Consider the following 25,805-nt stretch of genomic DNA (forward strand, 5'->3'; position numbering starts at 1 on the left):
CACCGGCCCTGGGAGCCTCTCAGGGCCACCGGGCTCTCTCCTTGGTCAGCCTCCGTCCTGCGACGTGAATGCGAGAGTCTCACGTGTGTCGTTGCCATGTGGGAGCCCTGCGCTGTGGACACAGCACCTGTGTCGGCTTTTCCTAGTGTGTGGCTTCCCTGTCGCTTTCTTTCTATAAACTCAACCTTACGGAGTCTGAACTGTTAGGGCTTTTATAAACTCTATAATGTTGTTGATGTAATAACTTGGTTCTGGTTTTCTGCAGCTGATTTCTGTCTCCTGAGATGGAAGCTGCCGGCCTGTCCCCTGAGAGTGGGGCTGTGGCCCACTCCCCCCTTCCAGAAGGTGAGGGTCACCGGCCCTGCCACAGCCCAGCCCCAGACGAGGACGAGGCCCGGAGGCCGCCCTGAGTCCCGTTATTTCAGGGAGAAGGCACCTTTCAAATTCCCGTTTTCTCCAAGAGGCAGCTGCCAGTCAGCTGCTCCTTAGCTGGAGATGATCAGTAGGTGGGGAGGGGCCGCAGGTTAGGGGGAGGGGCCGCTGGTTAGGGGGAGGGGCCGCTGGTTAGAGGGAGGGGCCGCTGGTTAGGGGGAGGGGCTGCTGGTTGGGGGGAGGGGCCGCTGGTTAGGGGGAGGGGCCCCTAGTTAGAGGGGAGGGGACGGCTGGTTGGGGGGAGGGACCCCTAGTTACAGGGGAGGGGCCCCGGTTAGTGGGGGAGGGGCGGCTGGCCAGTGGCGCAGGCCGCGCAGGCTGGGAGGGCCCCAGCGCAGACCCTGGCCCTCTGCGCTCAGCGTCACTGTTAATCGGAGGCTGTTTTCGTCCCAGTCCTTTGAATGCGATCTATTTTTATCTTCTCTCTGGAAGCTTTCAGGTTGTTCTTAGTTCTCTGCCGATGGGCGGTGCGGCTGAGACGTGCCTTGATGCTGGCGCATGCTGGGCTCAGGCGGGCGGTGCTGTGTGGGGCTCAGCTCCCTGCCCTGCCTGGCTGCCGTCAGTCCTGGGGTGGACGGGGGCGGTGCCCTGCACCCCTCCATCCTCTGTCTCAGTCCCCTTTGTAACGGGATTTTTTGTGCTTTAAATTCCTGTTCATTCATTTTTGCTGAGATAGACACTGTTTGCCTAAGAACGCTTTTACATTTTAAAAAATCGTTGAAGGCCCAAGGAGTTTTTGTTTGTGTCAGTTACATCTGGCAGGTTTTACTGTGACAAAAATTAAAGCTGGGAGGCCGGCGCTGTGGTGTAGCGGGTAAAGCTGCCACCTGCAGTGCCGCCATCCCATATGGGCGCTGGTTCAAGTCCCAGCTGCTCCACTTCCAGTCCAGCTCCCTGCTGTGGCCTGGGAGAGCAGTGGAAGATGGCCCAAGTCCTTGGGCCCCTGCACCCACGTGGGAGACCTGGAAGAAGCTCCTGGCTCCTGGCTTTGGGTCAGCACAGCTCCAGCCATTGCAGCCATCTGGGGAGTGAACCATTGGATGGAAGACCTCTCTCTCTCTCTCTCTCTCTCTCTGCCTCTCCTCTCTCTGTGTAACTCTGACTTTCAAACAAATAAATCTTTAAAAAAGAGAGAAAAAGAGATCTTCCACCTACTGCTTCACTCCCCTAATAGCCACAGCAGTCAGGATTGGGCCAGGCCACGCCAGGAGCCAGGACTGCGTCCAGGGCCACCACGCCGGTGGCAGGGGCCCAAGCACTGGGCCCGCCTTCTACTGCCATCCCAAGTGCGTCAGCCGGGAGCTGGACTGGACGCCAGTCCTGGTGCCCCACCTGGGAGGCCGGTGTTGCAGGTGGCAGCTTCACCTGCCGGCCCCAGTGCCGCCCCAGGAAGAGCTTCAATCCAGGGACTGGCACTGTGGCACGGCAGGTTAAAGCCCTGGCCTGCTGCGCCAGCATCCCATATGGGTGCTGGTTCAAGTCCCAGCTGCTCCACTTCCAAGCCAGCTCCCTGCTAAGGTGCCTGGGGAAGCAGCAGAAGATGATCCAAGTCCTTGGGCTCCTGCACCCACGTGGGAGACCCGGAGGAAGCTCCTGACTCCTGCTTGGGATCTGCACAGCTCCAGCCGTTGCGGTCATTTGGGGAGTGAAGCATAGGACGAAGGTCTCTCTCTCTGTCTCTACCTCTCTCTGTAACTCTGTCTTTCAAATAAGTAAAATAATTTTTTTTGACAGGCAGAGTTAGACAATGAGAGAGAGAGAGAAAGAAAGTTACAGACAGTGAGAGACAGAAAGGTCTTCCTTCCGTTGGTTCACCCCCCAAATGGCCGCTATGGCCAGCGCTGTGCTGATCCGAAGCCAGGAGCCAGGTGCTTCCTCCTGGTCTCCCATGGGGTGCAGGGCCCAAGCACTTGGGCCATCCTCCACTGCCTTCCTGGGCCACAGCAGAGAGCTGGCCTGGAAGAGGAGCAACCGGGACAGAACCAGCACCCCGTCCGGGACTAGAACCTGGGGTGCTGGCGCTGCAGGCGGAGGATTAGCCAAGTGAGCTGCACAGCCGGCCAGTAAGATAAATATTAAAAAAAAAAAAAAAAGCTTCCATTCGATGCCTCCCGCCACCAAGAGTCGGGCTGCCTGGGCTCTGCTTGGGGAACCACTGTCGGCCGCCCGGCGCGCACCTGCTGCGACTCAGCCCGAGCTCCGGGCTGAGCTGCTTTCTCTTCTCGTGACTCCTGACTTGCAGAAGGAGCCGCGCTGCAGGATCCAGACAGCGAGTGTCTTCCACAGGAGGCTGAGCCGGACGCTGCCCCGCGGCTCCACGGGTAACTGAGCGGGGGCAGCTGCCGCCCTCCCCACTGACTCGCAGCCTCACAGGCAGGAGGCAGGAGCGCGTGGGGGCGGGGCTGGCAGGGCGGGGCCGCTGGGGGTGGGGTTCAAGGGCGGGGCCGCTGGGGCAGGGCTGGCGGGGGCAGCTCTCTGGGGACTGTCTTGCCAAGCATGGTCAGTGGGTGGTGTGAATGGCAGCTGATAGAGAGAGAGAGGGACAGAGAGCGCGTCCATCCATCGGGTCAGTCCCCAGGTGGCTACGGCAGCCATCTGAGCCAGGCTGAAGCCAGGAGCCGGGAGCATCGTCCGGGTCTCCCCCGTGACTGCAGGGTCCACTGCAGGGTCTGAGGACTGGGCCGTCTGCCGCCTTTCCCGGCCCTTAGCAGGGGGCTGGATCAGAAGTGAGCAGCCAGGACTTGAACCAGGCTCAACCTGCTGACCACAGCCCAGCCCCCGGCGTCCTTCCTATGTCCAGGTCACCGGACGCTGACCAGGGGAGGCGGCAGCGGGCGGCGAGGGACAGGGTGCAGGCCTGTCACCTGCGGAGGAGCTTGGACCTCCTGGACAGGATGCGGGAAGACAAAGAGCTTTTCATTGAGAAGACAAGGTGAGCGCCGCCCCCGGCTGCTCCTGCTGCTGCTGCTGCTGCTGCTGCTGCTGCCGCCTCCCCCTCTTCCTCCTCCTCCCCCTGCTCCTCCTCCTCTTCCCCCTGCTCCTGCTCCTCCTCCTCTTCCCCCTGCTCCTGCTCCTCCTCCTCCTCCTGCTCCTCCTGCTCCTCCTCCTCTTCCTCCTCCTGCTCCTCCTCCTCCTCTTCCTCCTCCTCCTGCTCCTCCTGCTCCTCCTCCTCTTCCTCCTCCTGCTCCTCCTCCTCCTCCTCCTCTTCCTCCTCCTCCTGCTCCTCCTGCTCCTCCTCCTCTTCCTCCTCCTGCTCCTCCTCCTCCTCTTCCTCCTCCTGCTCCTCCCCCTCCTGCTCCTCTTCCTCCTCCCCCTGCTCCTCCTCCTCCTGCTCATCCTCCTCTTCCCCCTGCTCCTCCCCCTGCTCCTCCTGCTCCCCTGCTCCTCCTCCTCCCCTGCTCCTGCTCCTCCTCCTCCTCCTCTTCCTCCTCCTCTTCCTCCTCTTCCCCCTGCTCCTCCCCCTGCTCCTCCTGCTCCCCTGCTCCTCCTCCTCCCCCTGCTCCTGCTCCTCCTCCTCTTCCTCCTCTTCCCCCTGCTCCTCCCCCTGCTCCTGCTCCTCCTCCTCCCCCTGCTCCTCCTCCTCCTCTTCCTCCTCCTCCTGCTCCTCCTCCTCCCCCTGCTCCTGCTCCTCCCCCTCCTGCTCCTCTTCCTCCTCCCCCTGCTCCTCCTCCTCCTGCTCATCCTCCTCTTCCCCCTGCTCCTCCCCCTGCTCCTCCTCCTCCTGCTCCCCCTGCTCCTCCTCCTCCCCCTGCTCCTGCTCCTCCTCCTCCCCCTGCTCCTCCTCCTCCCCCTGCTCCTGCTCCTCCTCCTCCTGCTCCTCCTCCTCCTCCTCCTCCTGCTCCTCCTCCTCTTCCTCCTCCTCCTCTTCCTCCTCCTCTTCCTCCTCCTCTTCCTCCTGCTCCTCCTCCTCTTCCTCCTCCTCCTCTTCCTCCTCCTCTTCCTCCTCCTCTTCCTCCTGCTCCTCCTCCTCTTCCTCCTCCTCTTCCTCCTGCTCCTCCTCCTCTTCCTCCTCCTCCTCTTCCTCCTCCTCTTCCTCCTCCTCTTCCTCCTCCTCCTCTTCCTCCTCCTCTTCCTCCTCCTCTTCCTCCTGCTCCTCCTCCTCTTCCTCCTCCTCTTCCTCCTGCTCCTCCTCCTCTTCCTCCTCCTCCTCTTCCTCCTCCTCTTCCTCCTCCTCTTCCTCCTGCTCCTCCTCCTCTTCCTCCTCCTCTTCCTCCTGCTCCTCCTCCTCTTCCTCCTCCTCCTCTTCCTCCTCCTCTTCCTCCTCCTCTTCCTCCTCCTCCTCTTCCTCCTCCTCTTCCTCCTCCTCTTCCTCCTGCTCCTCCTCCTCTTCCTCCTCCTCTTCCTCCTGCTCCTCCTCCTCTTCCTCCTCCTCCTCTTCCTCCTCCTCTTCCTCCTCCTCTTCCTCCTCCTCCTCTTCCTCCTCCTCTTCCTCCTCCTCTTCCTCCTGCTCCTCCTCCTCTTCCTCCTCCTCTTCCTCCTCCTCCCCCTGCTCCTCCTCCTCCTCTTCCTCCTCCTCCTCCTCCTGCTCCTGCTCCTCCTGCTCCTCCTCCTGCTCCTCCCCCTGCTCCTCCTCCTCCTCCTCCTCTTCCTCCCCTTGCTCCTCTTCCTCCTCCTCTTCCTCCTCGCACTCCTCTCCTCCTCCACTCTCCCGGCTCAGCCACAGCCGCTCCAGGGGGCAGCCAGCAAACCCCCAGGAGGTGGCGCCAGGGCCTCGGCACCTGTTCCTGGCTGGGCCTGGGGAGCTGTGGTCCCACAGGCCCGAGACTCCCGTGGCTCTGAGCACGCGCTGGGGAGGGGTCTGCAGGCTCCCGGCCGCGTGCTCGGCGGCACTGACAGCAAGGCCCCCAGATCTCTAGGGAGCGAAATTTCAAACGCACACCGATGTTGGGAAGAACAGCACAGCGCCCCCTTGTTACCACCCAGTGCCCCAACACGCAACCTGTCGCCGAGCTTCCTCTGTGTGCATGCACATGCATGTGTGTGCGTGTGCACGTGTGTGTGCTGCATTGCGTGTGTGCATACAAATGTGCATGTGTGTGCGCATGCATTATGTGTGGGCACATGTGTGTATATTCACGCATGAGTGTGAATGTATGTGCACGTGTGTGCAGTGTGTGAATGTGTGCATATGTGTTTGCATATTTGTGTGTGTACATGTGTGCTGTGTGTCCTGTGCACATGTGTGGGCATGTATGCGTGTGTGAATATGCATGTGTGTGCACGTGTGTGAGCATGTGTGTCTGCATGTGCATGTGTGTGCACGCGTGTGCGCATGCATTATGTGTGGGCGCATGTGTGTATATTCACGCATGGGTGTGAATGTATGTGCACGTGTGTGCAGTGTGTGAATGTGTGCATGTGTGTGTGCATATTCATGTGTGTACATGTATGCTGTGTGTGTCCTGTGCACATGTGTGGGCATGTATGTGTTTGAATATGCGTGTGTGCACATATGTGTGCACGTGTGCATCTGCATGTGCGTGTGTGAGTGTATGTGCATCTGTGTATGTGTGTGCATGGATTGTGTGCATGGGCTGTGTGCACGTGTGCATGCATGCATATGCATATATGTGTGTGTGCACGCATGTGTCATAGCCTGCACTTGCAAAGCCCCTGTGTGGCCTCAGCGTCCCTCCCCCGCGGACGCTGCTCCGTCCACGCCACCTCCCACAGCCCCGCCGCACTTGCCTGTGCCCTCAGTGTCTTTCACAGCCAGGCTGTGGGTTTCACTGTTGTTTTTAGCGCAGACCAGAGCCATGTGACAGGAGAAGCCCTTGGACCAGGGCTGCAGCCAGGCCCACGGCAGAGCTGGCCTCCCCTGCCTGCCCAGTCTGGGTTCTGGAACACTGGCCAGGAGCTGTGGCCACGGCCTCGTGGCCCTGCCAGCCTTGCCACGGTGCCCCCGACACCCACGAACCTGATGGGTGCAGGCACCTGCCAGCTCCTGCCTCACGTCGTCCTCGGGCGCCGTGCGGTCACTGTTGGGTGCTGGCCACACAGCCCCCCGCCGGGCTCTCGGGAGGCAGAGGGAGGCGGCCCTGCCCACGGCGCCCACCCCGTCCGCTGAGTCTCTGAGGCTCGGGTTGGGAGCCGCTGTCCAGACCCCTGCCCGGCGTTTCAGAGGGGAGCTGCGTGCCTGCCGCCAGCGGCTGGAGCTCCTTGGCCAGCAGCAGGAGAGTGTGGCCGCCAGGATCGCCGAGCAGGAAGAGGCCCACAACACGTAGGTGCCGCAGGCCGCGGTGGGGGAGGCCCCTCAGGCACCTGCTGGGCGCGGGCGGGCGAGGAAGCTGAACACACCAGCGAGGCCGGGGGCAAAGGTCGCTGGAGTGGGGCCTGGGCTGGTGCGGGTCAGGGAAGGTCAGAAGCCTTTCCTGGAGCAGCCGTGGGGGTGGCGGGGGTGGGCAGAGACGTCGAGACCCTCAGCGTCCCCCAGGGTACGTCGTCCGCGGGCCCCGAGCTCCGGTTCACGGTCCTATCTCGCGCTGCAGCCCCCATGAGCCGTGCAGGACAGGGCTCAGTGCTCCACCACAAGCAGCCCAGCCCCCTGGGAGGGGCCCAGCCGCGCGGGGTCTCCTGGCCCCTGGAGGAGCTGGCCAGGGCTGGTGCTCACACCGTGGCAGCCTTGGGGCTGCGCCTGGTGGTGGACGTGGCTCCCCTGGGGGCCTCGTGAGCCTGCGCCCAGAGTCTAGAAGACCAGGCCACACCGTCCCCACCAGCGCCACAGTGGCTGTCCTCGCAGACGGAGCCCCGCCTGCCTGCCCCGTCGTGCCCAAGACGGGGGCCTGACCCCTCCCCATGAAGCGGTCACACCCTGGAGCAGGACCCCGCAGGGACGGTGGAAGATGCCGTGGGGGAGCTGCGGCTCTGTGGGGTCGAGGGCCCAAATGAGGCCTCGGGGCAGGCGTGGGCGCCCCTGAGCCTCCGGGCGAGTGTGCTGGGGCCTTCCCGTGCCCGGGACTGGGTGGGCCTGGCTCCAGGGCCCTGGCCCCCAGCTCCCTCAGGGGGACGAGACTGGCGAAGAGCAGGCACCACGGGCGTCTAGGGCCAGCTCCCCGGGTGGGGCACCGAGGCCCGCCTCGCACCGCTGCCTGCCCACAGCAGGAGGCGCAGGAAGAACCTTCCTGGAGTCCCCATCTTTGCCTTTGCCCCCGAAACGAGGAGCCGCGGGCCGGCGGCCCCAGGCTGCTGTGGCGCTGACCTGCACCTGGCCGTCCCCGCTGCCGCGCTGCAGGGCAGCCGTGGGCCGTCTCCAGGCCGTGTCCAGGCGCCTGTGCTTGGAGCTGCAGGAAGAGCGAGAGCTGCAGTCGAAAACCAAGGCCGTGCTGAAGGAGAACGAGTGAGTGAGGGCAGCGTGCACCGGGCCCCCCCCCCCCCAGAGGGCCCAGGGCAGCCGAGGGCCCTTCCCGTCTGGAGGTGGGGAGTGTGACCTCCGCTGTTCGGCTCTTGACTGTCTTTTTCTTTTTATTTTTTAAGAATTACTTATTTGAAAGACAGAGTTACAGAGAGAGGTGGAGCCAGAGAGAGAGAGGGAGGTCTTCATTCAGCTGGTTCACTCCCCAAATGACCGCAACAGCCAGAGCGGAGCTGATCCGAAGCCAGGAGCCAGGGGCTTCTTCCTGGTCTCCCACGCAGGTGCAGGGGCCCAAGGACTCAGGCCATCTTCCACTGCTTTCCCAGGCCATAGCAGAGAGCTGGATCAGAAGTGGAGCAGCCGGGACTCAAACTGGTGCCCACAGGGGATGCTGGTGCTGCCGTCTGGGCCTTTTAACCCACTGTCACAGCGCCGGCCCCTGCACTTGACTTTCAAGATGAATAGGAACTGGCATCCTGGTGCAATGGGTTCACCCGCCGCCTGGGACCTGGCACCCCACATGGGCACTGGTTCAAGTCCTGGGTGCCCCACTGCCAAGCCAGCTCTCTGCTGATCTGTCTGGGAAGCAGTGGACAAGGCCCCAAGTGCCTGGGCCCCTATTGCTCCTGTGGGAGACCTGGATGGAGCTCCTGGCTCCTGGCTTTGGTCTGGCCCAGTCCAGCCATTGCAGCCATCTAGGGAGTGAATTGGAGCATGGAAGATCCCCCTCCCCACTCCGTCTCTCCCTCCCCCTCTCCCCCTCTCCCCCTCTCCCCGCTCCGTCTCTCCCTCTCCCTCTCCCTCTCCCTCTCCCTCTCTCTCTCTGTCTTTCTAATTCTGCCCTTTTTTTAAAAGATCTATTTTACTTACTTGACAGGCAGAGTTACAGGGAAAGATGGAGAGAAAGATCTTCCATTTGCTGGTTCAAATGGCTGCAATGGCCAGGGCTGGGCCAGGCCAAAGCCAGGAGCCAGGAGCCAGGAGCCAGGAGCTTCTTCCTGGTCTCCCATGTGGGTACTGGGCGGGCCACCTGGTCCAGGGCCGCTGGCGGGAGTCCTGGAGCCCTGCGGCCCAGGCGAGCAAGCAGCAAGTCCCAGCTCAGAGCCAGACCAGGCCAGGCGGCTTCTGCGTCTCTTCTCTCCGATCCCTGCCTGGGGCGCACAGACTTGCACACTGGCCTTGCCTGGAGACAGCAGAAAGAAGGCCTGCCCGGCCTCGAGGCGCTCCCTGCCCAGCCCAGCTGGTGCCTGGAGAGCCCGCGGCAGACGCCCCCTTGGGCCTCTGGCAGTGTCCTGCCTTCACTTCTTTTTTTTTTTTTTTTTTTTTTTGACAGGCAGAGTGGACAGTGAGAGAGAGAGACAGAGAGAAAGGTCTTCCTTTGCCGTTGGTTCACCCTGCAATGGCTGCCGCGCCCAGCGTGCTGCGGCCAGTGCACCGCGCTGATCCGAAGGCAGGAGCCAGGTGCTTCTCCTGGTCTCCCATGGGGTGCAGGGCCCAAGCACTTGGGCCATCCTCCACTGCACTCCCGGGCCACAGCAGAGAGCTGGCCTGGAAGAGGGGCAACCGGGACAGAATCCGGCACCCCGACTGGGACTAGAACCCGGTGTGCCAGCGCCGCTAGGTGGAGGATTAGCCTAGTGAGCCGCGGCGCCGGCCCTGCCTTCACTTCTAAGAGGCACCCAAAGGAAAGCCCCCCAGGGCTGAGTGCTGCTTAGCCCAGGCGAGTTCTCTCTGAGGGTGACCCTCACGAGCCCTGCGCAGGGTGGGCGAGATAGTTCCCTCCAGGGACGTGCCGCCCGTCGGCCGAGGCAGGAAGCGGTGGCAGCCGTGCGAGCTGGCATGTCGGCCACAGATCTGGACTCGGCTCTGGTTTCCAAGGAGCCAGTCACCCAGAGTCAGCGCAGGGAGGAGCGGAGTTCTTGGGCAGAGCACGGCGGGCGTCGTGGCACGGCAATTAAGCCGCAGCTTGGGGGTGCATGTCTCCCGTACCAGAGTACTGGGGTGTGTCCCGGCCGCTCTGCCTCCCATCCAGCTCCCTGCTAAAATGTACCTGGGAAGCACCAAGTGATGGCCCAAGTGCTGGGGTCGCTGCGACCCACATAGGAAACCCAGATGGAGTCCCAGGATCCCGGGTTCAGCCTGGCTCAGCCCTGGCCGTTGCGGCCATCTGGGGAGTGGACCAGCAGACAGAGATCTCTGTGTTTCCACCTCTGCCACTTGCCTTTCAAATAAACAACTAAGAACTCAAAGGGGTCAGCGCCGTGGCATAGTAGGCTGAGTCTCCACCAGTGGTGCCGGCATCCTATGTGGACACTGGTTCATGTCCTGGCTGCTCCTCTTCCAATCCAGCTCCCTGCTAATGGCCCGGGAAAGCAGTGGAAGTGGCCCAGATGTTCGGGCCCCTGTACCTGTGTGGGAGACCCAGATGAAGCTCGTGGCTCCTGACTTCGGGTTGGCCCCACTCTGGCCATTGTGGCCTTTTGGGGAGTGAACCAAGAATGGAAAATCTTTCTCTCTGTCTCTCTTTCTCTGTAACTCTTCCTCTCAAATAAATAAATCAATATTTAAAAAAAGTTACAATAAACCAAGAGGGGGTCGGCACTGTGCACTGTGGAGTAGCAGGCTAAGCCTTCACCTGTGGTACCAGCATCCCATATGGATACTGGTTCTTGTCCCGGCTGCTCCTCTTCCGATCCAGCTCTCTGCTTATGGCCCAGGAAAACAGTAGAACATGTTCCAAGTGCTTGGGCCCCTGCACCCATATGGGAGGCCTGGAAGAAGCTCCTGGATCCTGGCTTCATGCTGGCCCAGCTCCAGCTGGTGCAGCCATTTGGGGAGTGAACCAGTGGATGGAAGATATTTCTCTTTGTCTCTCCTTCTCTCTGTAATTCTGCCTTTCAAATAAATAAAGAAAAACTTAAAAAAAAAAAAAAGGCACCAAGAAGACAGTACAAGAAAGGAAAAACTGGGCCACTCACCTGGGAAATGGGTGAAAATCCTACAGAAGACGTTCAGCCCAGCTTAGCCATGTGTCTGCCACAGGCACGGGCAGGCACACACACAGCTTAGAAACCCAAAAGAAACTCAGCATTAGAAATTGAAAGTCAGAGTGACACAGACTTCAACCTCCAGTCTGCCGGTTCACTTCCCCAGTAGCTGAGCTGGGTCAGGCCAAAGCCAGGAGCCCGGAGCTCTACCCAGGTCACCCACCTGGGGAGCAGGAACCAGGCTCGCAGGTGCGTCAGCAGGGAGTGGAGCAGCTGGGACTCACCAGCGCCCCCATGTGAGATGTCAGTGCACAGACGGCCACTTGATCCACTGCTCCACAACGGCCCCCCTTAGAAACAGCATGAGCGTGTTAGAGGGGAGAAGCCATGAACTTCTGGTTAAACACAGACTTGTGAGTTTTATACAGTGTGAGACACGGTTTTCTAGGGGGCCGGGGTGTAGGGACCACAGCGGGGGTCGTGGAGCAGGGAGAGACTGACTCAACTCCACGTTCATGATTTTGTTCTAAAAAACGCTGAAAAATGGGGCTGGAGGGACATTTCCACACCACAGCTAAGCCCGGGGGCTGCAGCGAGCACTGTGCTGTGTGCGTCTGAGGCATCGTCCTGGGGTCCTGCAGCCGCTGTGGCCAGCTCTGGCCCGAGCCCAGGCAGCACTGGGCCAGGCCCCGGGAGCGGCTGGTGCGCACTGGTCCCTGCCCAGCGTCTGTCCAGCTGGAAGCTCTCAGCTGACCTCGGCTGCAAAGCCGCCATGGTGGGCGTGGCTGCGGGGTGCCCGTCCTCGGCGGGGGCCCTCTTGGCCTCAGTGCCTCACTGCAAAGGCGGGGCTCATCCCCACGTCCGAGGCCACCACAGACACCGCACGGCCATCAGTCCAGCACGGAGTCACCTGGGGCTGGGGCAGTTACCTCCTTCGGCCTAGACAGGCACCGCCCTGGGCAGGGCTGGCCGGCCCTGTGCCCCTAAGTGCGTTTGAAGACCGACGGGTAGTCTCTGATGCCTCTGGCAATGCTCCCACCACCATCAACTCTCCCCAAGTGCCTTCCCCAGGCTGGGCAGAGGGCTGACCACAATTGGCTGACCCAGTCCCGTGCCAGGTGGGTGCCCATGGGCACACAGGAAGTACAACTGGGCCCAAGGCCTGCCGGACTCAAGTTGATGGTGGTCTTACTAAACTAGGCAGGGTGGGAGACCCCAGTGTCCAGGTGCCCTTGGTAGAGGGAGTTGACCCCTCAGTGCCGTCCACCATCCACCACCCGAGGCTTGGCTGCCACCACGCCCGGCCCCTGACAGATGCGTGGAGAGGGCGGGGCCCCAGGTCCCCAGCCCCTTTGCCCCCATGAGTGACAGGTGGCTCGTTTCCCAGGCATTCTCTGTGGCACATTGAGATGGAGGAGGGGCGGTTCGAGGACGCCTGGAAGCCCTACCAGGAGCAGGCCAAGGCCGCGGAGCGGTTCCGTGAGGCGCGTGGGGCCCAGCAGCTCCGCAGGGAGAAAGAGGCCTTGGGCAAGGCGGAGAAAGACCAGCTGCTGAGGGTCCGGTGCGTGGCTCCAGGCCCTGCCCCCGCCTCGGCTTCCACGCCTGTCCAGCGTCAGCGCCCTGAGCACTGGCCACCGTGACAGTCACCCAGGAGGCACTAAGGCCAGCAGACCCTCGACCCCAGCCAGGCTGCACTCCGTGGTCCACCCCGAGTCTGACACATCCCCAGTGGCACTGTCATCTGCTCTGCTGCTGGCCAGGACCCAGGGCTCCCCACCCTGAAGGGGCCTCTTCCTCTGGACCTGGGCCCCTGCCCGGCCTGCCCTGCGCTCTGCCACTACGCCCGCTGCCCATCTCTGGTGGCTGCCCAGGTGCAGAACCCGGGTCCTTGTGACCCCTGCGTCCCACCAGTTCCAGCCCATTGCCAGGTCTCTGCTGCTGCCTGTGGCCTGCAGGCCCCGGCTGTGACCCTTCCAGGGTCCCTGGCCCCCGCTCCTTCTCGGTCCTAGGTCTCTTCCCATCTCCGCCCCCAGACCCCTGCTCATCTGGGTCAGCCTCTGGCAGCTTCCTCAGCACCGGCCCCCTCACTAGCCCCTCGTTGGCGCCCCCCCGGGGCCATGTCTCCCGGGCCTCAGTGGAGCCCTGGCCGGGCCCTGAGAGCACAAGCCCTTGGCACAGCTCCGTGGCACACGTCTGGCTCTTGCCGCAGGCGATCCCTGCACACCCAGAAGGAGCGCGGGCTCCGGCACCAGCAGCTGGTGGAGGCCGCGCAGAGGAGCCACCGGGCCGCCGTGGGCTTCCTGAAGGCGTCGTTGGGAAGGTGGGCGCCCGCACCGCTGCCCTGCCCACACGAGAGCCGCCTGCGTGCTTACAGAGCCCCTGAGCCACTGTCATTCCGCCATGGGGCGGGGGCATGAGTGCCTGGGTTCAAGTCCCAGCTCCACTCCTGGTTCCAGCTTCCCACCTCTGCAGAGCCCGGGAGGCAGTGGGGACAGCGCTGGTGATTGGGCTCCTGCACCCGCACCAGCTCCCAGCTCTGCCCTGGCCGGGGCCCATCTCCAGCTGTTTGGGGCACCTGGGGAGTGAGCGGTCACGGGGAGCTCTGTCCGTCTGCTCCCCGCCTCCCGCGCTGCCTCACTTCCTGGCCAGATCCCAAGCTCGGTGTCGCTGTTTGCAGAAGAGGCCTTGGCGCCGTGGGAACCTCCAGAACCGGGGACTGGCTTTCCAGCCTCAGGTCCCAGTCGGACCCCGGCCGGGGGCCTCTCCCAGGCTGCCTTGCCGGAAATGGCCCTGGGGCTCTGCACAGGGCCTCGGCGGTGCCACCAGCTGCCCTGGTTAAAAGCTGGCTTCCCTGCAGAGTCCGGGAGCGGGAGAGGCAGCAGGAGCTGGAGTGCCGTGAGCACCTGCAGCGGCGCATGGACGCGGTGCTGGCGCTGAAGAGCAGCATCGCCGCCAACCGGGTAGGCAGCGCCTCGCCTCCGAGTGCCTGCCGTGGGCAGTGGAGCCCGTCCTGCAGCACAGCCCCGTGGGGATGGGAGGGTCTTGAGTGGAGGAGGAGTCGGGCTGTGTAGCGTGGAGGGCGTGGGCTCTGCAGGCGTCAGCGTCGGTTGAAGATGCCCTCAAAGGGGAGACCAGTGCTTGTGTGTGCGTGTGTGCAAGCCTGCGTGAGCGCCTGGCAGGCAGCAGAGGGAGCCCAAGTGCTTGGGCCCCTGCACCCACCTGGGAGACCCGGGAGAAGCTCCTGGCTCCTGGCTGCAGATCGGCCATTGTGGCCATCTGGGGAGTGAACCAGTGGATGGAAGATCTTTCTCTTTCACTCACTCACTCTGTCTCTCTCTCTCTCTCTCTGTATAACTCTGCCTTTCAAATAAATAAATTGTTTTTAAAAAACATGCATGAGTGTGTACATGTGTGTGAGTAAACATGAGTGTGTGCACATGGGTGTGAGCATGAGTGCACATGTGTGTATGTGCGTGCAGTGTGAGTTTGAGTATGTGCACGTGTGTGAGCATGTGTGCACGTGTGTGAAAGCATGAATGTGCACATGGGTGTCAGCATGAGTGCACTGTGTGAGTTTGAGTATGTGCACGTGTGTGAGCATGAGTGTGCACATGGGTGTGTGCATGTGTGTGCAATGTGTGTGTGAGCTTGAGCATGTGCACATGTGTGTGAGAGCATGAGCGTGGGCATGTGTGTGTGCACATTGAGCATGTGTGCACGTGTGTGGGCATGTGTGTGCATGTGAGAGCATGAATGTGAGCATATGGGGATGAGAAAGCATTGTGCACATGTGTGAGTGTGAGTGTATGTGTGCATGTATGTGAGCATGAGTGTGGGCACGTGTGCGCATGAGTGTGGGCACGTGTGCGCACGTGTGTGCAGCCAGCATGTGGGCTGCTGCCGCCGCCTCAGAGACCCCCGCTTCTCAGGAGACGCTGCGGAAGTTCCACGCCTGGGGCCAGGCCAGGGCGGAGGAGGCGGCGCGCAAGGCGCAGGCCGAGGAGGAGGCCGTCCGGGCGCAGGGCGGCGACGCCTTCAAGCACCTTGCCCACCAGCGCCGTCGCCACCAGCTGGAGGCCCAGCGGCGGTGAGGCCCGCGAGCCCAGGCTCCGCGCCTGCTCCACCTTGGCCCCCGCCAGACCCCGACACGCACTCCCGTGCCCTCCACAGCCCTGCCTGCCCCTCCCCTCTGTCCCTCTCTTCCTTCCAGCCCCCGGGACCCCCCAGGAGCCGGCCGTTCCGGGCTGGTTTCTCAGGAGGAGCCCCGGGCTGCAGCTGGATCCCGGGGCGCTCAGGCCCAGCCTTCCCGGGCCTCCTTGGGAGCCTGGTGCCCCGGACATGGGCTTCATCAGTCCCGTGTCTAGTGGGTCCCTCCGGCTGCCTCTGCCTCTTTGGGGGCCGCCGTGGACTCGCCCATAACCCCAGCCTCTCCTTTGCTTTCTCGTCCCCCGGGAGGGTGGACTTCCCGAGATCCATACCCGAGAGCAGGGCGTCCCACAAGGCCGCCTCTCCCACCTCGCTCCGGCCCCTTCCCCACTTGGCACACGATGTTCTGGAAACTTCCATGTGAACCTCCTCCCAGTGCCCTCATCCTGGGGGCCTGTCCTTTTCTGTCACTGCTCAGGACCTGCCCAGGTGTGGCCTCCTGCCCTCTGGCGCCACTCAGTGTCTCCCACCGTCACACCTGTCTGCCCATCCACCTTGTCGGGGCTCCTGGGGCAGCCTCACCGACCTCACCTGTCCCCTGACGTGGCGCCTGGGAGGGGCCCAGTGAGGAGCGGCTGGAGGAATGAGTGACGGCCGCGATGCCCGATGCCCCTGCCTCACCGGGGCACCTCCACCCCCAGCCGGGAAGCGCGGGTGGCGGCACAGGCTGGCTCCTCCCTGCGGTAGCCGGTTCCGTCCTCTGCTCCCACCCCAGAGCCCTGCTGGGCTGCACCCGAGCCACCCTGGACCCCAGCAGCCGCCAGGGAGGCCCGGCTCTGCCCCTGACAAGCGCCCCCCACAGGGCCTTTGAGGAGGAGCAGAAGCTGCGCACGCGCGAGATCGTCAGCCGGATTTTGAAAGAGGAGGCCGGGGAGGAAAACCGGAGGAAGAACCCGCAGCAGGCCGTCCACACCGGCAAGCGGCGGACCCTGCGGGACAGGACCTGGCGCTACGTCTCCGACCTCGCCGAAGGGAAGCCCGTGGCCCAGAGCACCTGCGGCGCGCTGGTGAGCAGGGCCTGTCCCAGGGCACGCGGGCGGGAGGGTCCCCAGGGCTCGGTGTGCCGCGGCCTCACCCAGGGGAGCGTCCCCGGCACACCCACCGAGGCCACGTTCGGCACAGCACACTGGCCCCGACGCAGCTCGGGGACGCTGAGGTGGGCACAGCTCCCCGGCCGGCCGGCAGCCTCCCTGTCCCTCACGGCCCTCGCTCAGCCACAGCCCCCCACTCAGCCCAGCACTCAGCCACTCACGCAGCCCTCCTCTCTCTCTCTCTCTCTCTCTCTCTCTCTCTCTCTCACCAGCGGCCCCCTCGGTGCCGCTTGCCCTGTGCCAGCCTGTTGCTAGCCCCCCTTTCCCTGAGAGCTGGGACAGGAATGCGGGCCCCTTCCTGAGTCCGGGTGGGGCCAGCCCTGCCCTCGGGTGCCCCCGGCCTGCAGGACAAGTCCCTGGCTGCAGCACCGCCCCCACCACCGCCCCCGTCGCACAGGGCCTTTGCACCCCCCACTCTCCCTGGATCCCCCACCCCCTGCACCGCTGCCCCCACCGCTCCCGCTGGTTCTGTTGAGGCCTCACTCCTTGTCCATGGCCCATGATGCACCCCATGGTGTCCCACAGCCCCGCTTCTCCCACAGCACCACAGCCCCGCTTCTCCCCACAGCCCAGCTTCTCCCCACAGCCCCGCTTCTCCCACAGCCCCGCTTCTCCCCCACAGCCCCGCTTCTCCCCACAGCCCCGCTTCTCCCCCACAGCCCCGCTTCTCCCCCACAGCCCAGCTTCTCCCCACAGCCCAGCTTCTCCCACAGCACCACAGCCCCGCTTCTCCCCACAGCCCAGCTTCTCCCACAGCACCACAGCCCCACTTCTCCCCACAGCCCAGCTTCTCCCACAGCACCACAGCCCCACTTCTCCCCACAGCCCCGCTTCTCCCACAGCCCCGCTTCTCCCCACAGCCCAGCTTCTCCCCACAGCCCCACTTCTCCCCCACAGCCCCGCTTCTCCCCCACAGCCCCCACTTCTCCCCCACGGCCCAGCTTCTCCCCCACGGCCCCCTTCTGCAAGGCTGGCACAGAGCCAGAGCAGAGCAGGCCCACGCCCCACAGCCGCTGTTTCGTGGCAGTGAGAATGAGAGGCTGCGTGGGGGGCTGAGGACCGAGGGGGGCGCTGTGCGTGTCCGTTGGTTACTTCCCGGAAGCGAGAACACTTATGGGCTCTTTTTGAGTGTTATAAAACATATTTTAAGTAGAAAATGTTGTAAAACTGATTTCCATGTGAAGAATTAAAAACGCGAGAAAGAGGGGGCCACTGGGCTAGAGCCCTGTGGACTTGAGAGAGAGAGAGAATCTTCCATCCACTGGTTCACTCCCCAGATGGCCACAGCTGCGAGCAGGGCCTCCGCCCTCTGCCCTCCGTCCCCCGCCCTCCGCTCTGCCCCCCCGCCCCTGCCCTCCGTCCCCCGCCCTCCGCTCTGCCCCCCCGCCCCTGCCCTCCGCCCTCCAACCTCTGCCCCCCCACCCCCCACCCCCGTGTCGCCTCTGCAGGAGAGCGCTGCCGCGGCTCCCGAGCCTGCCTTGGTGAAGGCCACCTCCAGCGAGTCCGTGCAGGGGGAGCCTGGCACCACCAACCCGGAGGAGGAGACGCTGGCAGAGCCTGAGATCCCGGGGCTGTGGAAGGAGGACTCCAAGCCGTACCAGGTAGCGGCGGCGCCCGGGGGTCCTCACCCACCCTCGCCCGCTGCCGGCCCCTCCCCAGGCAGCTCTCCCTTGGACACAGGGCCTCAGGGCGCCCTCTGGTGTGCGGCCAGGAGGACAGAGGGCCCCGGGGAGTGGCTCTGCGTCTCTGCTCAGGGCCAGGGAGAGGTAGATGAGCTCAGAGCCAGGGGCACTGCCCAAGAGACAAGCCCTCAGGGAGAGAGGAGGGCGTCCCTGCCCGCCTGGGTGTTTGCTGGGACTGACCAGGGCCGCGAACGAGACAGGCTGCCCAGCTCTGGTCCCGGCGGGGAGGCGCTGGGCACGAGGGGCCGCCCGTGCCAGCCCAGCAGGCTGCCCACGCGCCGAGAGCCAGCGAGGACGCCGCCCGCCGTCCAGGCCCGGCACCAGTGCCGCCCGAGCGCCTTGCTCCGGGAAAGCACGCGGTGGCTTCGCCGTGGCTGGCGTCGCTGGCCGTGCGCCCGTGCTGGCCGTGCGGCTTTATCTGGGCTGCTCCTCCGCTGGAGACTGCCGCAGAGCGCCTCAGGACTCTCGCGTCCTGTTCTCAAATCGTGCCAGAGTACCTTCTCTACAGTTTTATTCGTTTGAAAACCAGACACAGGGAGAGCTCCCACCGCTGATTCACTCCCCAAAAGCCTCCAAAGCCCAGTCTGGGTCTCCCACGCGGTGGCAGGAACCCAGCACCCCGCCATCACCTGCTGCCTCCCAGGGAGCTCACCGGCAGGAAGCTGGATCACAGGCCGAGCCGGGACTCAAACCCGGAACTCTGATACAGGACGCGGTGTCCAGGCGCCGTCCAGCAGAGGGCCCCCTGCCCGGGCACTCCCCCCCCCCCGCCCTTCCCACCCAGGCTCTGAGCTTTGGTGTCACTTCACCGCCGCTGCGCTCGCCTGTGACGAGCCTGGGCCCCTGTCTCTGTGACCCCGAGGTGCCCAAGGAGGAGGTGGAACGGAAGCCCCCGGGCGGGACCAAGATGGAGAAGGACATCCTGGCGCGCACGCTGCAGCGGCTGCGGGAGGAGCTGGTGCACAGGCAGGTGGTGTCAGGGCGCGAGTTCACGGGCCGCCCCTTCAACAGCAAGCCCGAGCTCATCCACTTCCAGGTGAGCCCTCCCCCGCGGCCCCGCCTCTGGCTGGTGAGCCCTCCCCCGCGGCCCCGCCTCTGGCTGGTGAGCCCTCCCCCGCGGCCCCGCCTCTGGCTTTGTGCCAGCTGTGGGGGACAGACGAAGGGCAGACGTAGCCCCAAGGAGCGCCTCCCGGTTAGAGGGCTGCAGCCCTCAGCGCTGGGCGTCCTGGGACGGGGATGTGGCCAGGCCCCTGCCGATGAGCAGAGCCCACCCGCCCGTGAGGTGGCCCCTCAGCAGTCCAGCCCCCAGGACCTGAGGCCCAGGTCCAGGTCCCGCTTGCCACAACCGCCGGACCCAGCCAGGGGGACCATCTGGCAGCTCCTGGAACCTCACCCTGCCCTTGGTCCCTGGCCCCATTTCCCGAGCCCTTGGTCAGCCCCCAGACAGCACCGGCGCATCCTGCCTCTGGGGGCCCCTCTCAGCTCTGGAAGTGGCCAGCCCAGCACCTCTCGGCCCCTGGTGCCCAGAGCTGCGGCTCCCACGGGCCCGGCCCCACCCGAAGCCGCTCATCATGACCCCCACTTCTCTAGGACTTCGATGTCGGCAAAGTGTACAAGAAGAAGATCACGCTGGTCAACGCCACCTACACCATCAACTACTGCCGGCTGCTGGGCGTGGAGGAGCAGCTGAGGGACTTCATCCACGTCGAGTGAGGGCCCGGGGCTGCCTGCCGCTCACAGGGCTGCCTGCACAGCGGCGGCCCCGCTTTCTGGTCTGCTTTGGAGGGCGGCTCCTGTGGCTGTGTGAGGCGGCGGCCCCTCTGCCTGGGGGCCGGGTGCTGGCACACAGGTGTTGCCTGGCTGCTGTTTGAGCCTTGTTCGCGGCCCCGCGAGGCGCTGGGTCTTGGCTGGTTGCGAGGTTTGTCGTCTCCTCGCTGGCTCCCTGTCACACGTTCTTCTTTCCTGTTCTGCTCTTTCCCTCAATTTCTCAGGACAGGGCTGTCTAGGGAGACAGAGAGGCAGGCTGTGGGCACAGAGATGGGAAGGGGACTCGGTAGGAGACCGGCAGCTGAGAAACCCGGGCAGGCCATCTGCAGGCCGAGACCCCGGGAGGCCTCAGACCAGGGAAGCCGAGGGCGGGCCTCCTGGTCCAGGGCCGCTGGCGGGAGTCCTGGAGCCCTGCGGCCCAGGCGAGCAAGCAGCAAGTCCCAGCTCAGAGCCAGACCAGGCGGCTTCTGCGTCTCTTCTCTCCGATCCCCGCCTGGCGCGCAGACTCGCACACTGGCCTTGCCTGGAGACAGCAGAAAGAAGGCCTGCCCGGCCTCTAGGCGCTCCCCGCCCAGCCCAGCTGGTGCCTGGAGAGCCCAAGGCAGACGCCCCCTGGGGCCTGCTCTTCCTTCGTGGCCTGCCGGGCTCCGGGGGCAGTGTGGAGGCCCAGGGCGGTGGAAGACTCAGGGCAGGTGCCTGTGTCCGTGTGTGACCGGCCATCTCTGAAGCAGGGATCGCGGGGAACAGCAAGAGCAGAGTCCTCACTGTCCCTCACCGCCCAGCACCAGTGAGGCCCCGCCCCTCCCCCAAGGCCACTCCCGTGGGGCTGGGCCCCCCATGGCTGAGCTGACTCATGGGCACTCTTCCTGGGGCTGAGGTCAGCTGGAGGATCCCAGGCCCCTGCTGACCCCTGGGTCTCCGGACTTCCAGCTCCTGCAGAGGCAGGGAGCGCGCCATGCTGGCAAAGGCCCAGTCAAGGTCTGGTGCCATCTTCTGGTGCTGCTGCAGGCGTGGCCGCCCGTGGCCCACTCCCTGTCCTGGCCGTGCTGCAAGCGTGGCCACCTGTGGCCCACTCCCTGTCCTGGCCGTGTTGGAGTTGTGGCCGCCCATGGCTCACTCCCTGTCCTGGCCATGTTGGAGGCATGGCCGCCCGTGGCCCACTCGCTGTCCTGGCCGTGTTGGAGTTGTGGCCGCCCATGGCCCACTCCCTGTCCTGGCCGTGTTGGAGTTGTGGCCGCCCATGGCCCACTCCCTGTGCTGGCCGTGTTGGAGGCATGGCTGCCCGTGGCCCACTCCCTGTCCTGGCCATGTTGGAGGCGTGGCCGCCCATGGCCCACTCCCTGTCCTGGCCGTGTTGGAGGCGTGGCCGCCCATGGCCCACTCCCTGTCCTGGCCGTGTTGGAGGCGTGGCTGCCCATGGCCCACTCCCTGTCCTGGCCGTGTTGGAGTTGTGGCCGCCCATGGCCCACTCCCTGTCCTGGCCGTGTTGGAGGCGTGGCCGCCCGTGGCCCACTCGCTGTCCTGGCCGTGTTGGAGTTGTGGCCACCCGTAGCCCACTCCCTGTCCTGGCCGTCCTGCAGGTGTGGCTGCCCATGGCCCACTCCCTGTGCTGGCCGTGTTGGAGTTGTGGCCGCCCGTGGCCCACTCGCTGTCCTGGCCGTGTTGGAGTTGTGGCCACCCGTGGCCCACTCCCTGTGCTGGCCATGCTGCAGGTGTGGCCGCCCGTGGCCCGCTTGCTCTAGTTATCTGTGTAGTTTCTGGAAGATGGGTGAAGAGGCTTCTAAAAGGCCATGGAAATTGTAATTAAGAGGTAATACGGGTGGGTTTGTGGCCACGTTCTATATCGGTGTCTGGGTTCAAGTCTCCGCTCTGACTCTTGATTCCAGCCTGCTGCCGAGGCACTCCCTGGGAGGCACGGGGGTACCCGGTAGCTGCGTCCCTGCCTATCACGTGGGAGGCCTCGATGGAGCTCCCCGCCCTCCACGACTGCAGACGTTTGCGGCATGAAGCGGCCTATGGGAGGGCTCCCTCCGTCTCCCCCAGTCTCTGTCTCTTTGCCTCCCAAATCAGTAGGATGTTTTAAAAATTTTAAAGATAATGTGAGTTTCCCTTGAATGTCAGCTGCTATGTGCGTGTGTGTGGCGCTCGGTGTCTACACTGCTGTGTGTGTGCGTGTGTGTGGCGCTCGGTGTCTACACTGCTGTGTGTGTGTGGTCCTCAGTGTCTACACTGCTGTGTGTGCGGTGTGGCCCTCGGTGTCTACACTGCTGTATGTGTGTGGCCCTCAGTGTCTACACTGCTGTGTGTGTGTGGTGTGACCTTCGGTGTCTACACTGCTGTGTGTGTGTGTGGCCCTCAGTGTCTACACTGCTGTGTGTGCAGTGTGGCCCTCGGTGTCTACACTGCTGTGTGTGTGTGGCCCTCGGTGTCTACACTGCTGTGTGTGTGTGTGGCCCTCGGTGTCTACACTGCTGTGTGTGCGGTGTGGCCCTCGGTGTCTACACTGCTGTATGTGTGTGGCCCTCAGTGTCTACACTGCTGTGTGTGTGTGGTGTGACCTTCGGTGTCTACACTGCTGTGTGTGTGTGTGGCCCTCAGTGTCTAACTGCTGTGTGTGTGTGTGGCCCTCGGTGTCTACACTGCTGTGTGTGTGTGTGGCCCTCGGTGTCTACACTGCTGTGTGTGTGTGTGGTCCTCAGTGTCTACACTGCTGTGTGTGTGTGTGTGGCCCTCGGTGTCTACACTGCTGTGTGTGCGGTGTGGCCCTCGGTGTCTACACTGCTGTGTGTGCAGTGTGGCCCTCGGTGTCTACACTGCTGTGTGTGCAGTGTGGCCCTCAGTGTCTACACTGCTGTGTGTGTGTGGCCCTCGGTGTCTACACTGCTGTGTGTGTGTGTGTGGCCCTTGGTGTCTACACTGCTGTGTGTGTGGTGTGGCCCTCGGTGTCTACACTGCTGTGTGTGCGGTGTGGCCCTCGGTGTCTACACTGCTGTATGTGTGTGGCCCTCAGTGTCTACACTGCTGTGTGTGTGTGGTGTGACCTTCGGTGTCTACACTGCTGTGTGTGTGTGTGGCCCTCAGTGTCTAACTGCTGTGTGTGTGTGTGGCCCTCGGTGTCTACACTGCTGTGTGTGTGTGTGGCCCTCGGTGTCTACACTGCTGTGTGTGTGTGTGGTCCTCGGTGTCTACACTGCTGTGTGTGTGTGTGTGGCCCTCGGTGTCTACACTGCTGTGTGTGCGGTGTGGCCCTCGGTGTCTACACTGCTGTGTGTGCAGTGTGGCCCTCGGTGTCTACACTGCTGTGTGTGCAGTGTGGCCCTCGGTGTCTACACTGCTGTGTGTGTGTGGCCCTCGGTGTCTACACTGCTGTGTGTGTGTGTGTGGCCCTTGGTGTCTACACTGCTGTGTGTGTGTGTGGCCCTCGGTTTCTACACTGCTGTGTGTGTGTATGGCCCTCAGTGTCTACACTGCTGTGTGTGTGGCGCTCGGTGTCTACACTGCTGTGTGTGTGTGTGTGTGTGGCGCTCGGTGTCTACACTGCTGTGTGTGTGTGTGTGTGGCCCTCGGTGTCTACACTGCTGTGTGTGTGTGTGTGGCCCTCGGTGTCTACACTGCTGTGTGTGCGGTGTGGCCCTCGGTGTCTACACTGCTGTGTGTGCGGTGTGGCCCTCGGTGTCTACACTGCTGTGTGTGTGTGTGTGTGGCCCTCGGTGTCTACACTGCTGTGTGTGTGTGTGTGTGTGGCCCTCAGTGTCTACACTGCTGTGTGTGTGTGGCCCTCGGTGTCTACACTGCTGTGTGTGTGGTGTGGCCCTCGGTGTCTACACTGCTGTGTGTGTGTGGTGTGGCCCTCGGTGTCTACACTGCTGTGTGTGTGTGTGTGTGGCCCTCGGTGTCTACACTGCTGTGTGTGTGTGTGGCCCTCGGTGTCTACACTGCTGAGTGTGCGGTGTGGGCTGGTTTTCATAACTCTGTGCTGTCGATCTGGAGACGGATCTTGTACAGTCTTGGTTTCTCAGCCTCCGCCCCCGTTCTCGGGCTGTGCCCCCAGCCCCTCCGCCCCTCCAGCTGAGCCCTCTGCTCTGCCCTCCACCCGACACCGACCGTGACCTTCCTCTGTGTCCCCTGGCGTGCTCTCCGGGGCCACTTTAGCCGCGGGCATCGGCCCCTGAGGGCTCCGAGTCTCAGCTCGGCTGCCGTATGTCTCATTTCTGAACACCTGAGTCCGGACAGCGGGGCCTCCGCCCGGCCGTCCCAGCGTCTGGCCTTTGTGGGCGGCGTGCGTCCCCGACTTCTCGCTCCCGCTGGTGCCCTGGGACGTTGCTGGCTGGGGGCAGCTTCCAACGTCATCTGTTCGCTGTGCCTGTCTGAACCACGCCCGAGAGGCCATGTCCACCTTGCAGACACGGGCTCCGAGTTGGGAATTCCCTGGGGAGATGCCGTCGGCCCCTCCGGTCCCCGTGTGCAGTCGGGCTGCTTTTCTGGGTCTCTCCCAAGCAGGACTCGGGCCCTGTGGCTCTCAGTTCCCCTCCCTCCTGTGCTCCTGCCCGGGGCCCCACCTCCTGACCCCGAGCCTGGCGTGTGCCCGGGCCTCTGCTGCCCCACCTCACGCCGACACCCCCAGAGCTGCCCCCGCAGACCTGCCGCGTCTGTTCCCTCCGTCACTCGCTCTTTCTCGGCAGCCATCCTGGTGTCACTCGGGCATCTCTGTCCTGGCCCCGGGGGCAGCCGGGAGCTCAGCAGAAGCAGAGGGCACCTCGGGGTGGCCACGGGCAGGGGCGTGTGCCCAGGACAGACGGAGGGAGGGAGCCCCACGGGCCTGGCAGGCCACCGTGCAGGGTGGTGAGCGCCACCTCCCCCCTTACCTGCAGCTTCGACCCCCCGGGCCCCATGTCGGCTGGGATGTCCTGTGAGGTGTACGTCACCTTCAAGCCCATGGTGAGTCTCGGCTTCCTGTCGGGGGGGGCTGTCGGCAGGTGTAGGCAGCCCCTGGCTCACTGGAGATGAGTGCAGCTCCTCATCCTGCCACACTCAGGACCCACCAGGGTCTAGAATGTTCCAGCAGGCCCTGCCTGCACAGCCCCCCCCCCCCCCGGGCCCCGCCCTGGCGAGCAGAGGCTATGGCGGCTGGGGGTGGGGGGTGTTTCTCTTCTCTTCTCTTTTTAGATAAATAAGGATCTGGAAGGAAATGTCTCGTTTCTGGCTCAGACGGGCGGATTTTCTGTCCCACTGAAATGTTCCACCAAGAAATGCTCCGTGAGTCCCCTCGGCCGCTCTGCCCTCCCCCCGCAGCCGGGCCCCGAGCCTTCCCGTCAGAGGGGCCCCAGGGCTGTAGGAGAAACCGCCTGGGGCAGCCGCAGAGGGCAGCCTGCCTCCGACCCCATGGCCAGAGGGCCGCCCAGGAAGCAGCTATGCGGTGGAACCGCCCGGGAGCGGGCGTCCTGCCGGCCAGGCTCCTCGCCCTGGCAGCCCCCGGCCCCACGTTCTCATCACCCCAGACCGGGAGTGTGACCGGTGTGGCCACAGACGGAGTCCTCTGCCGCCCCAGCACCTTGTGCCGGGGGCGGGGCCAGGCCGTGGGTGCAGGTCCCGAGGCCCGCCCTCCCCAGCTGACCCTCGAGCCCTCCGCAGGTGTCCCTGGACAAGGAGCTCATCGACTTTGGCAGCTACTTGGTGGGTGAGACTGGGACCAGGACGCTCACGCTGACCAACGTCGGGGGCCTGGGCGCCAGGTTCCAGTTACTTCCGGCCTCCGAGTACGACGAGCCGGAGGATTCGCAGTCTGGGCGCAGAACAGTGAGTTGGGGCCGCACACGTGCGCGCGGAGGCAAGTGGCTGTTAGCAAGCGCCCCGGCTGCGCGTGTGCCCCGCGTGTGTGCTCGTGTGTGCCTGAGCGGGTGCCCTGCGTGTGTGTGTGCTGAGCGTGTGCCCTGCATGTGTGCCCTGAGGGTGTGCCCTACATGTGCCCTGAACGTGTGCCCTGAGCGTGTGCCCTACATGTGTGCCCTGCGTGTGTGCTCATGTGTGCCTGAGCGTGTGCCTGAGTGTGTGTGTGCTAAGCGTGTGCCCTGCGTGTGTGCTCGTGTGTTCCTGAGCGTGTGTGCTGAGCGTGTGCCCTGCATGTGTGCTCGTGTGTGCTCGTGTGTGCCCTGAGCGTGTGCCCTACATGTGTGCCCTGAGGGTGTGCCCCTCATGAGTGCTCGTGTGTTCCTGAGCGTGTGTGTGCTAAGCGTGTGCCCTGCGTGTGTGCTCGTGTGTGCCTGAGCGTGTGCCCTGAGTGTGTGTGTGC

General features: G+C 64.0%; 1 protein-coding gene across 11 annotated transcripts in view; it reads left to right on the forward strand.

Moving 5' to 3' along the window:
* The first annotated feature begins 269 nt into the window (after nt 1-269).
* The window catches only part of CFAP74 (cilia and flagella associated protein 74), a 52,554-nt gene continuing 27,018 nt past the window's right edge, over nt 270-25,805 (forward strand). For 9 of the 11 annotated variants that reach the window (XR_016211322.1, XR_016211323.1, XR_016211324.1 and 6 more), the window contains exons 1-16: nt 270-345; nt 2,675-2,753; nt 3,233-3,364; nt 6,554-6,652; nt 7,664-7,768; nt 12,158-12,331; nt 12,980-13,090; nt 13,628-13,730; nt 14,700-14,857; nt 15,779-15,983; nt 17,516-17,668; nt 18,612-18,785; nt 19,340-19,458; nt 24,388-24,454; nt 24,683-24,772; nt 25,148-25,312. Coding sequence is in view for 7 of the 11 variants with exons in the window: in XM_089301565.1 (XP_089157691.1) it covers nt 285-345; nt 2,675-2,753; nt 3,233-3,364; nt 6,554-6,652; nt 7,664-7,768; nt 12,158-12,331; nt 12,980-13,090; nt 13,628-13,730; nt 14,700-14,857; nt 15,779-15,983; nt 17,516-17,668; nt 18,612-18,785; nt 19,340-19,458; nt 24,388-24,454; nt 24,683-24,772; nt 25,148-25,312 (1,995 nt within the window). In the remaining 4 variants the exon portion in view is untranslated. Of the gene's footprint in view, nt 346-2,674; nt 2,754-3,232; nt 3,365-6,553; nt 6,653-7,663; nt 7,769-12,157; nt 12,332-12,979; nt 13,091-13,627; nt 13,731-14,699; nt 14,858-15,778; nt 15,984-17,515; nt 17,669-18,611; nt 18,786-19,339; nt 19,459-24,387; nt 24,455-24,682; nt 24,773-25,147; nt 25,313-25,805 lie in introns of those variants that run through there. The other 2 variants (XM_089301564.1, XM_089301571.1) reach the window with 2 other exon arrangements.

This window comes from Oryctolagus cuniculus, chromosome 7 (assembly GCF_051225735.1).
Source record: "Oryctolagus cuniculus isolate XC-2025 breed Fujian yellow rabbit chromosome 7, ASM5122573v1, whole genome shotgun sequence".
NCBI lineage: Eukaryota > Metazoa > Chordata > Mammalia > Lagomorpha > Leporidae > Oryctolagus > Oryctolagus cuniculus.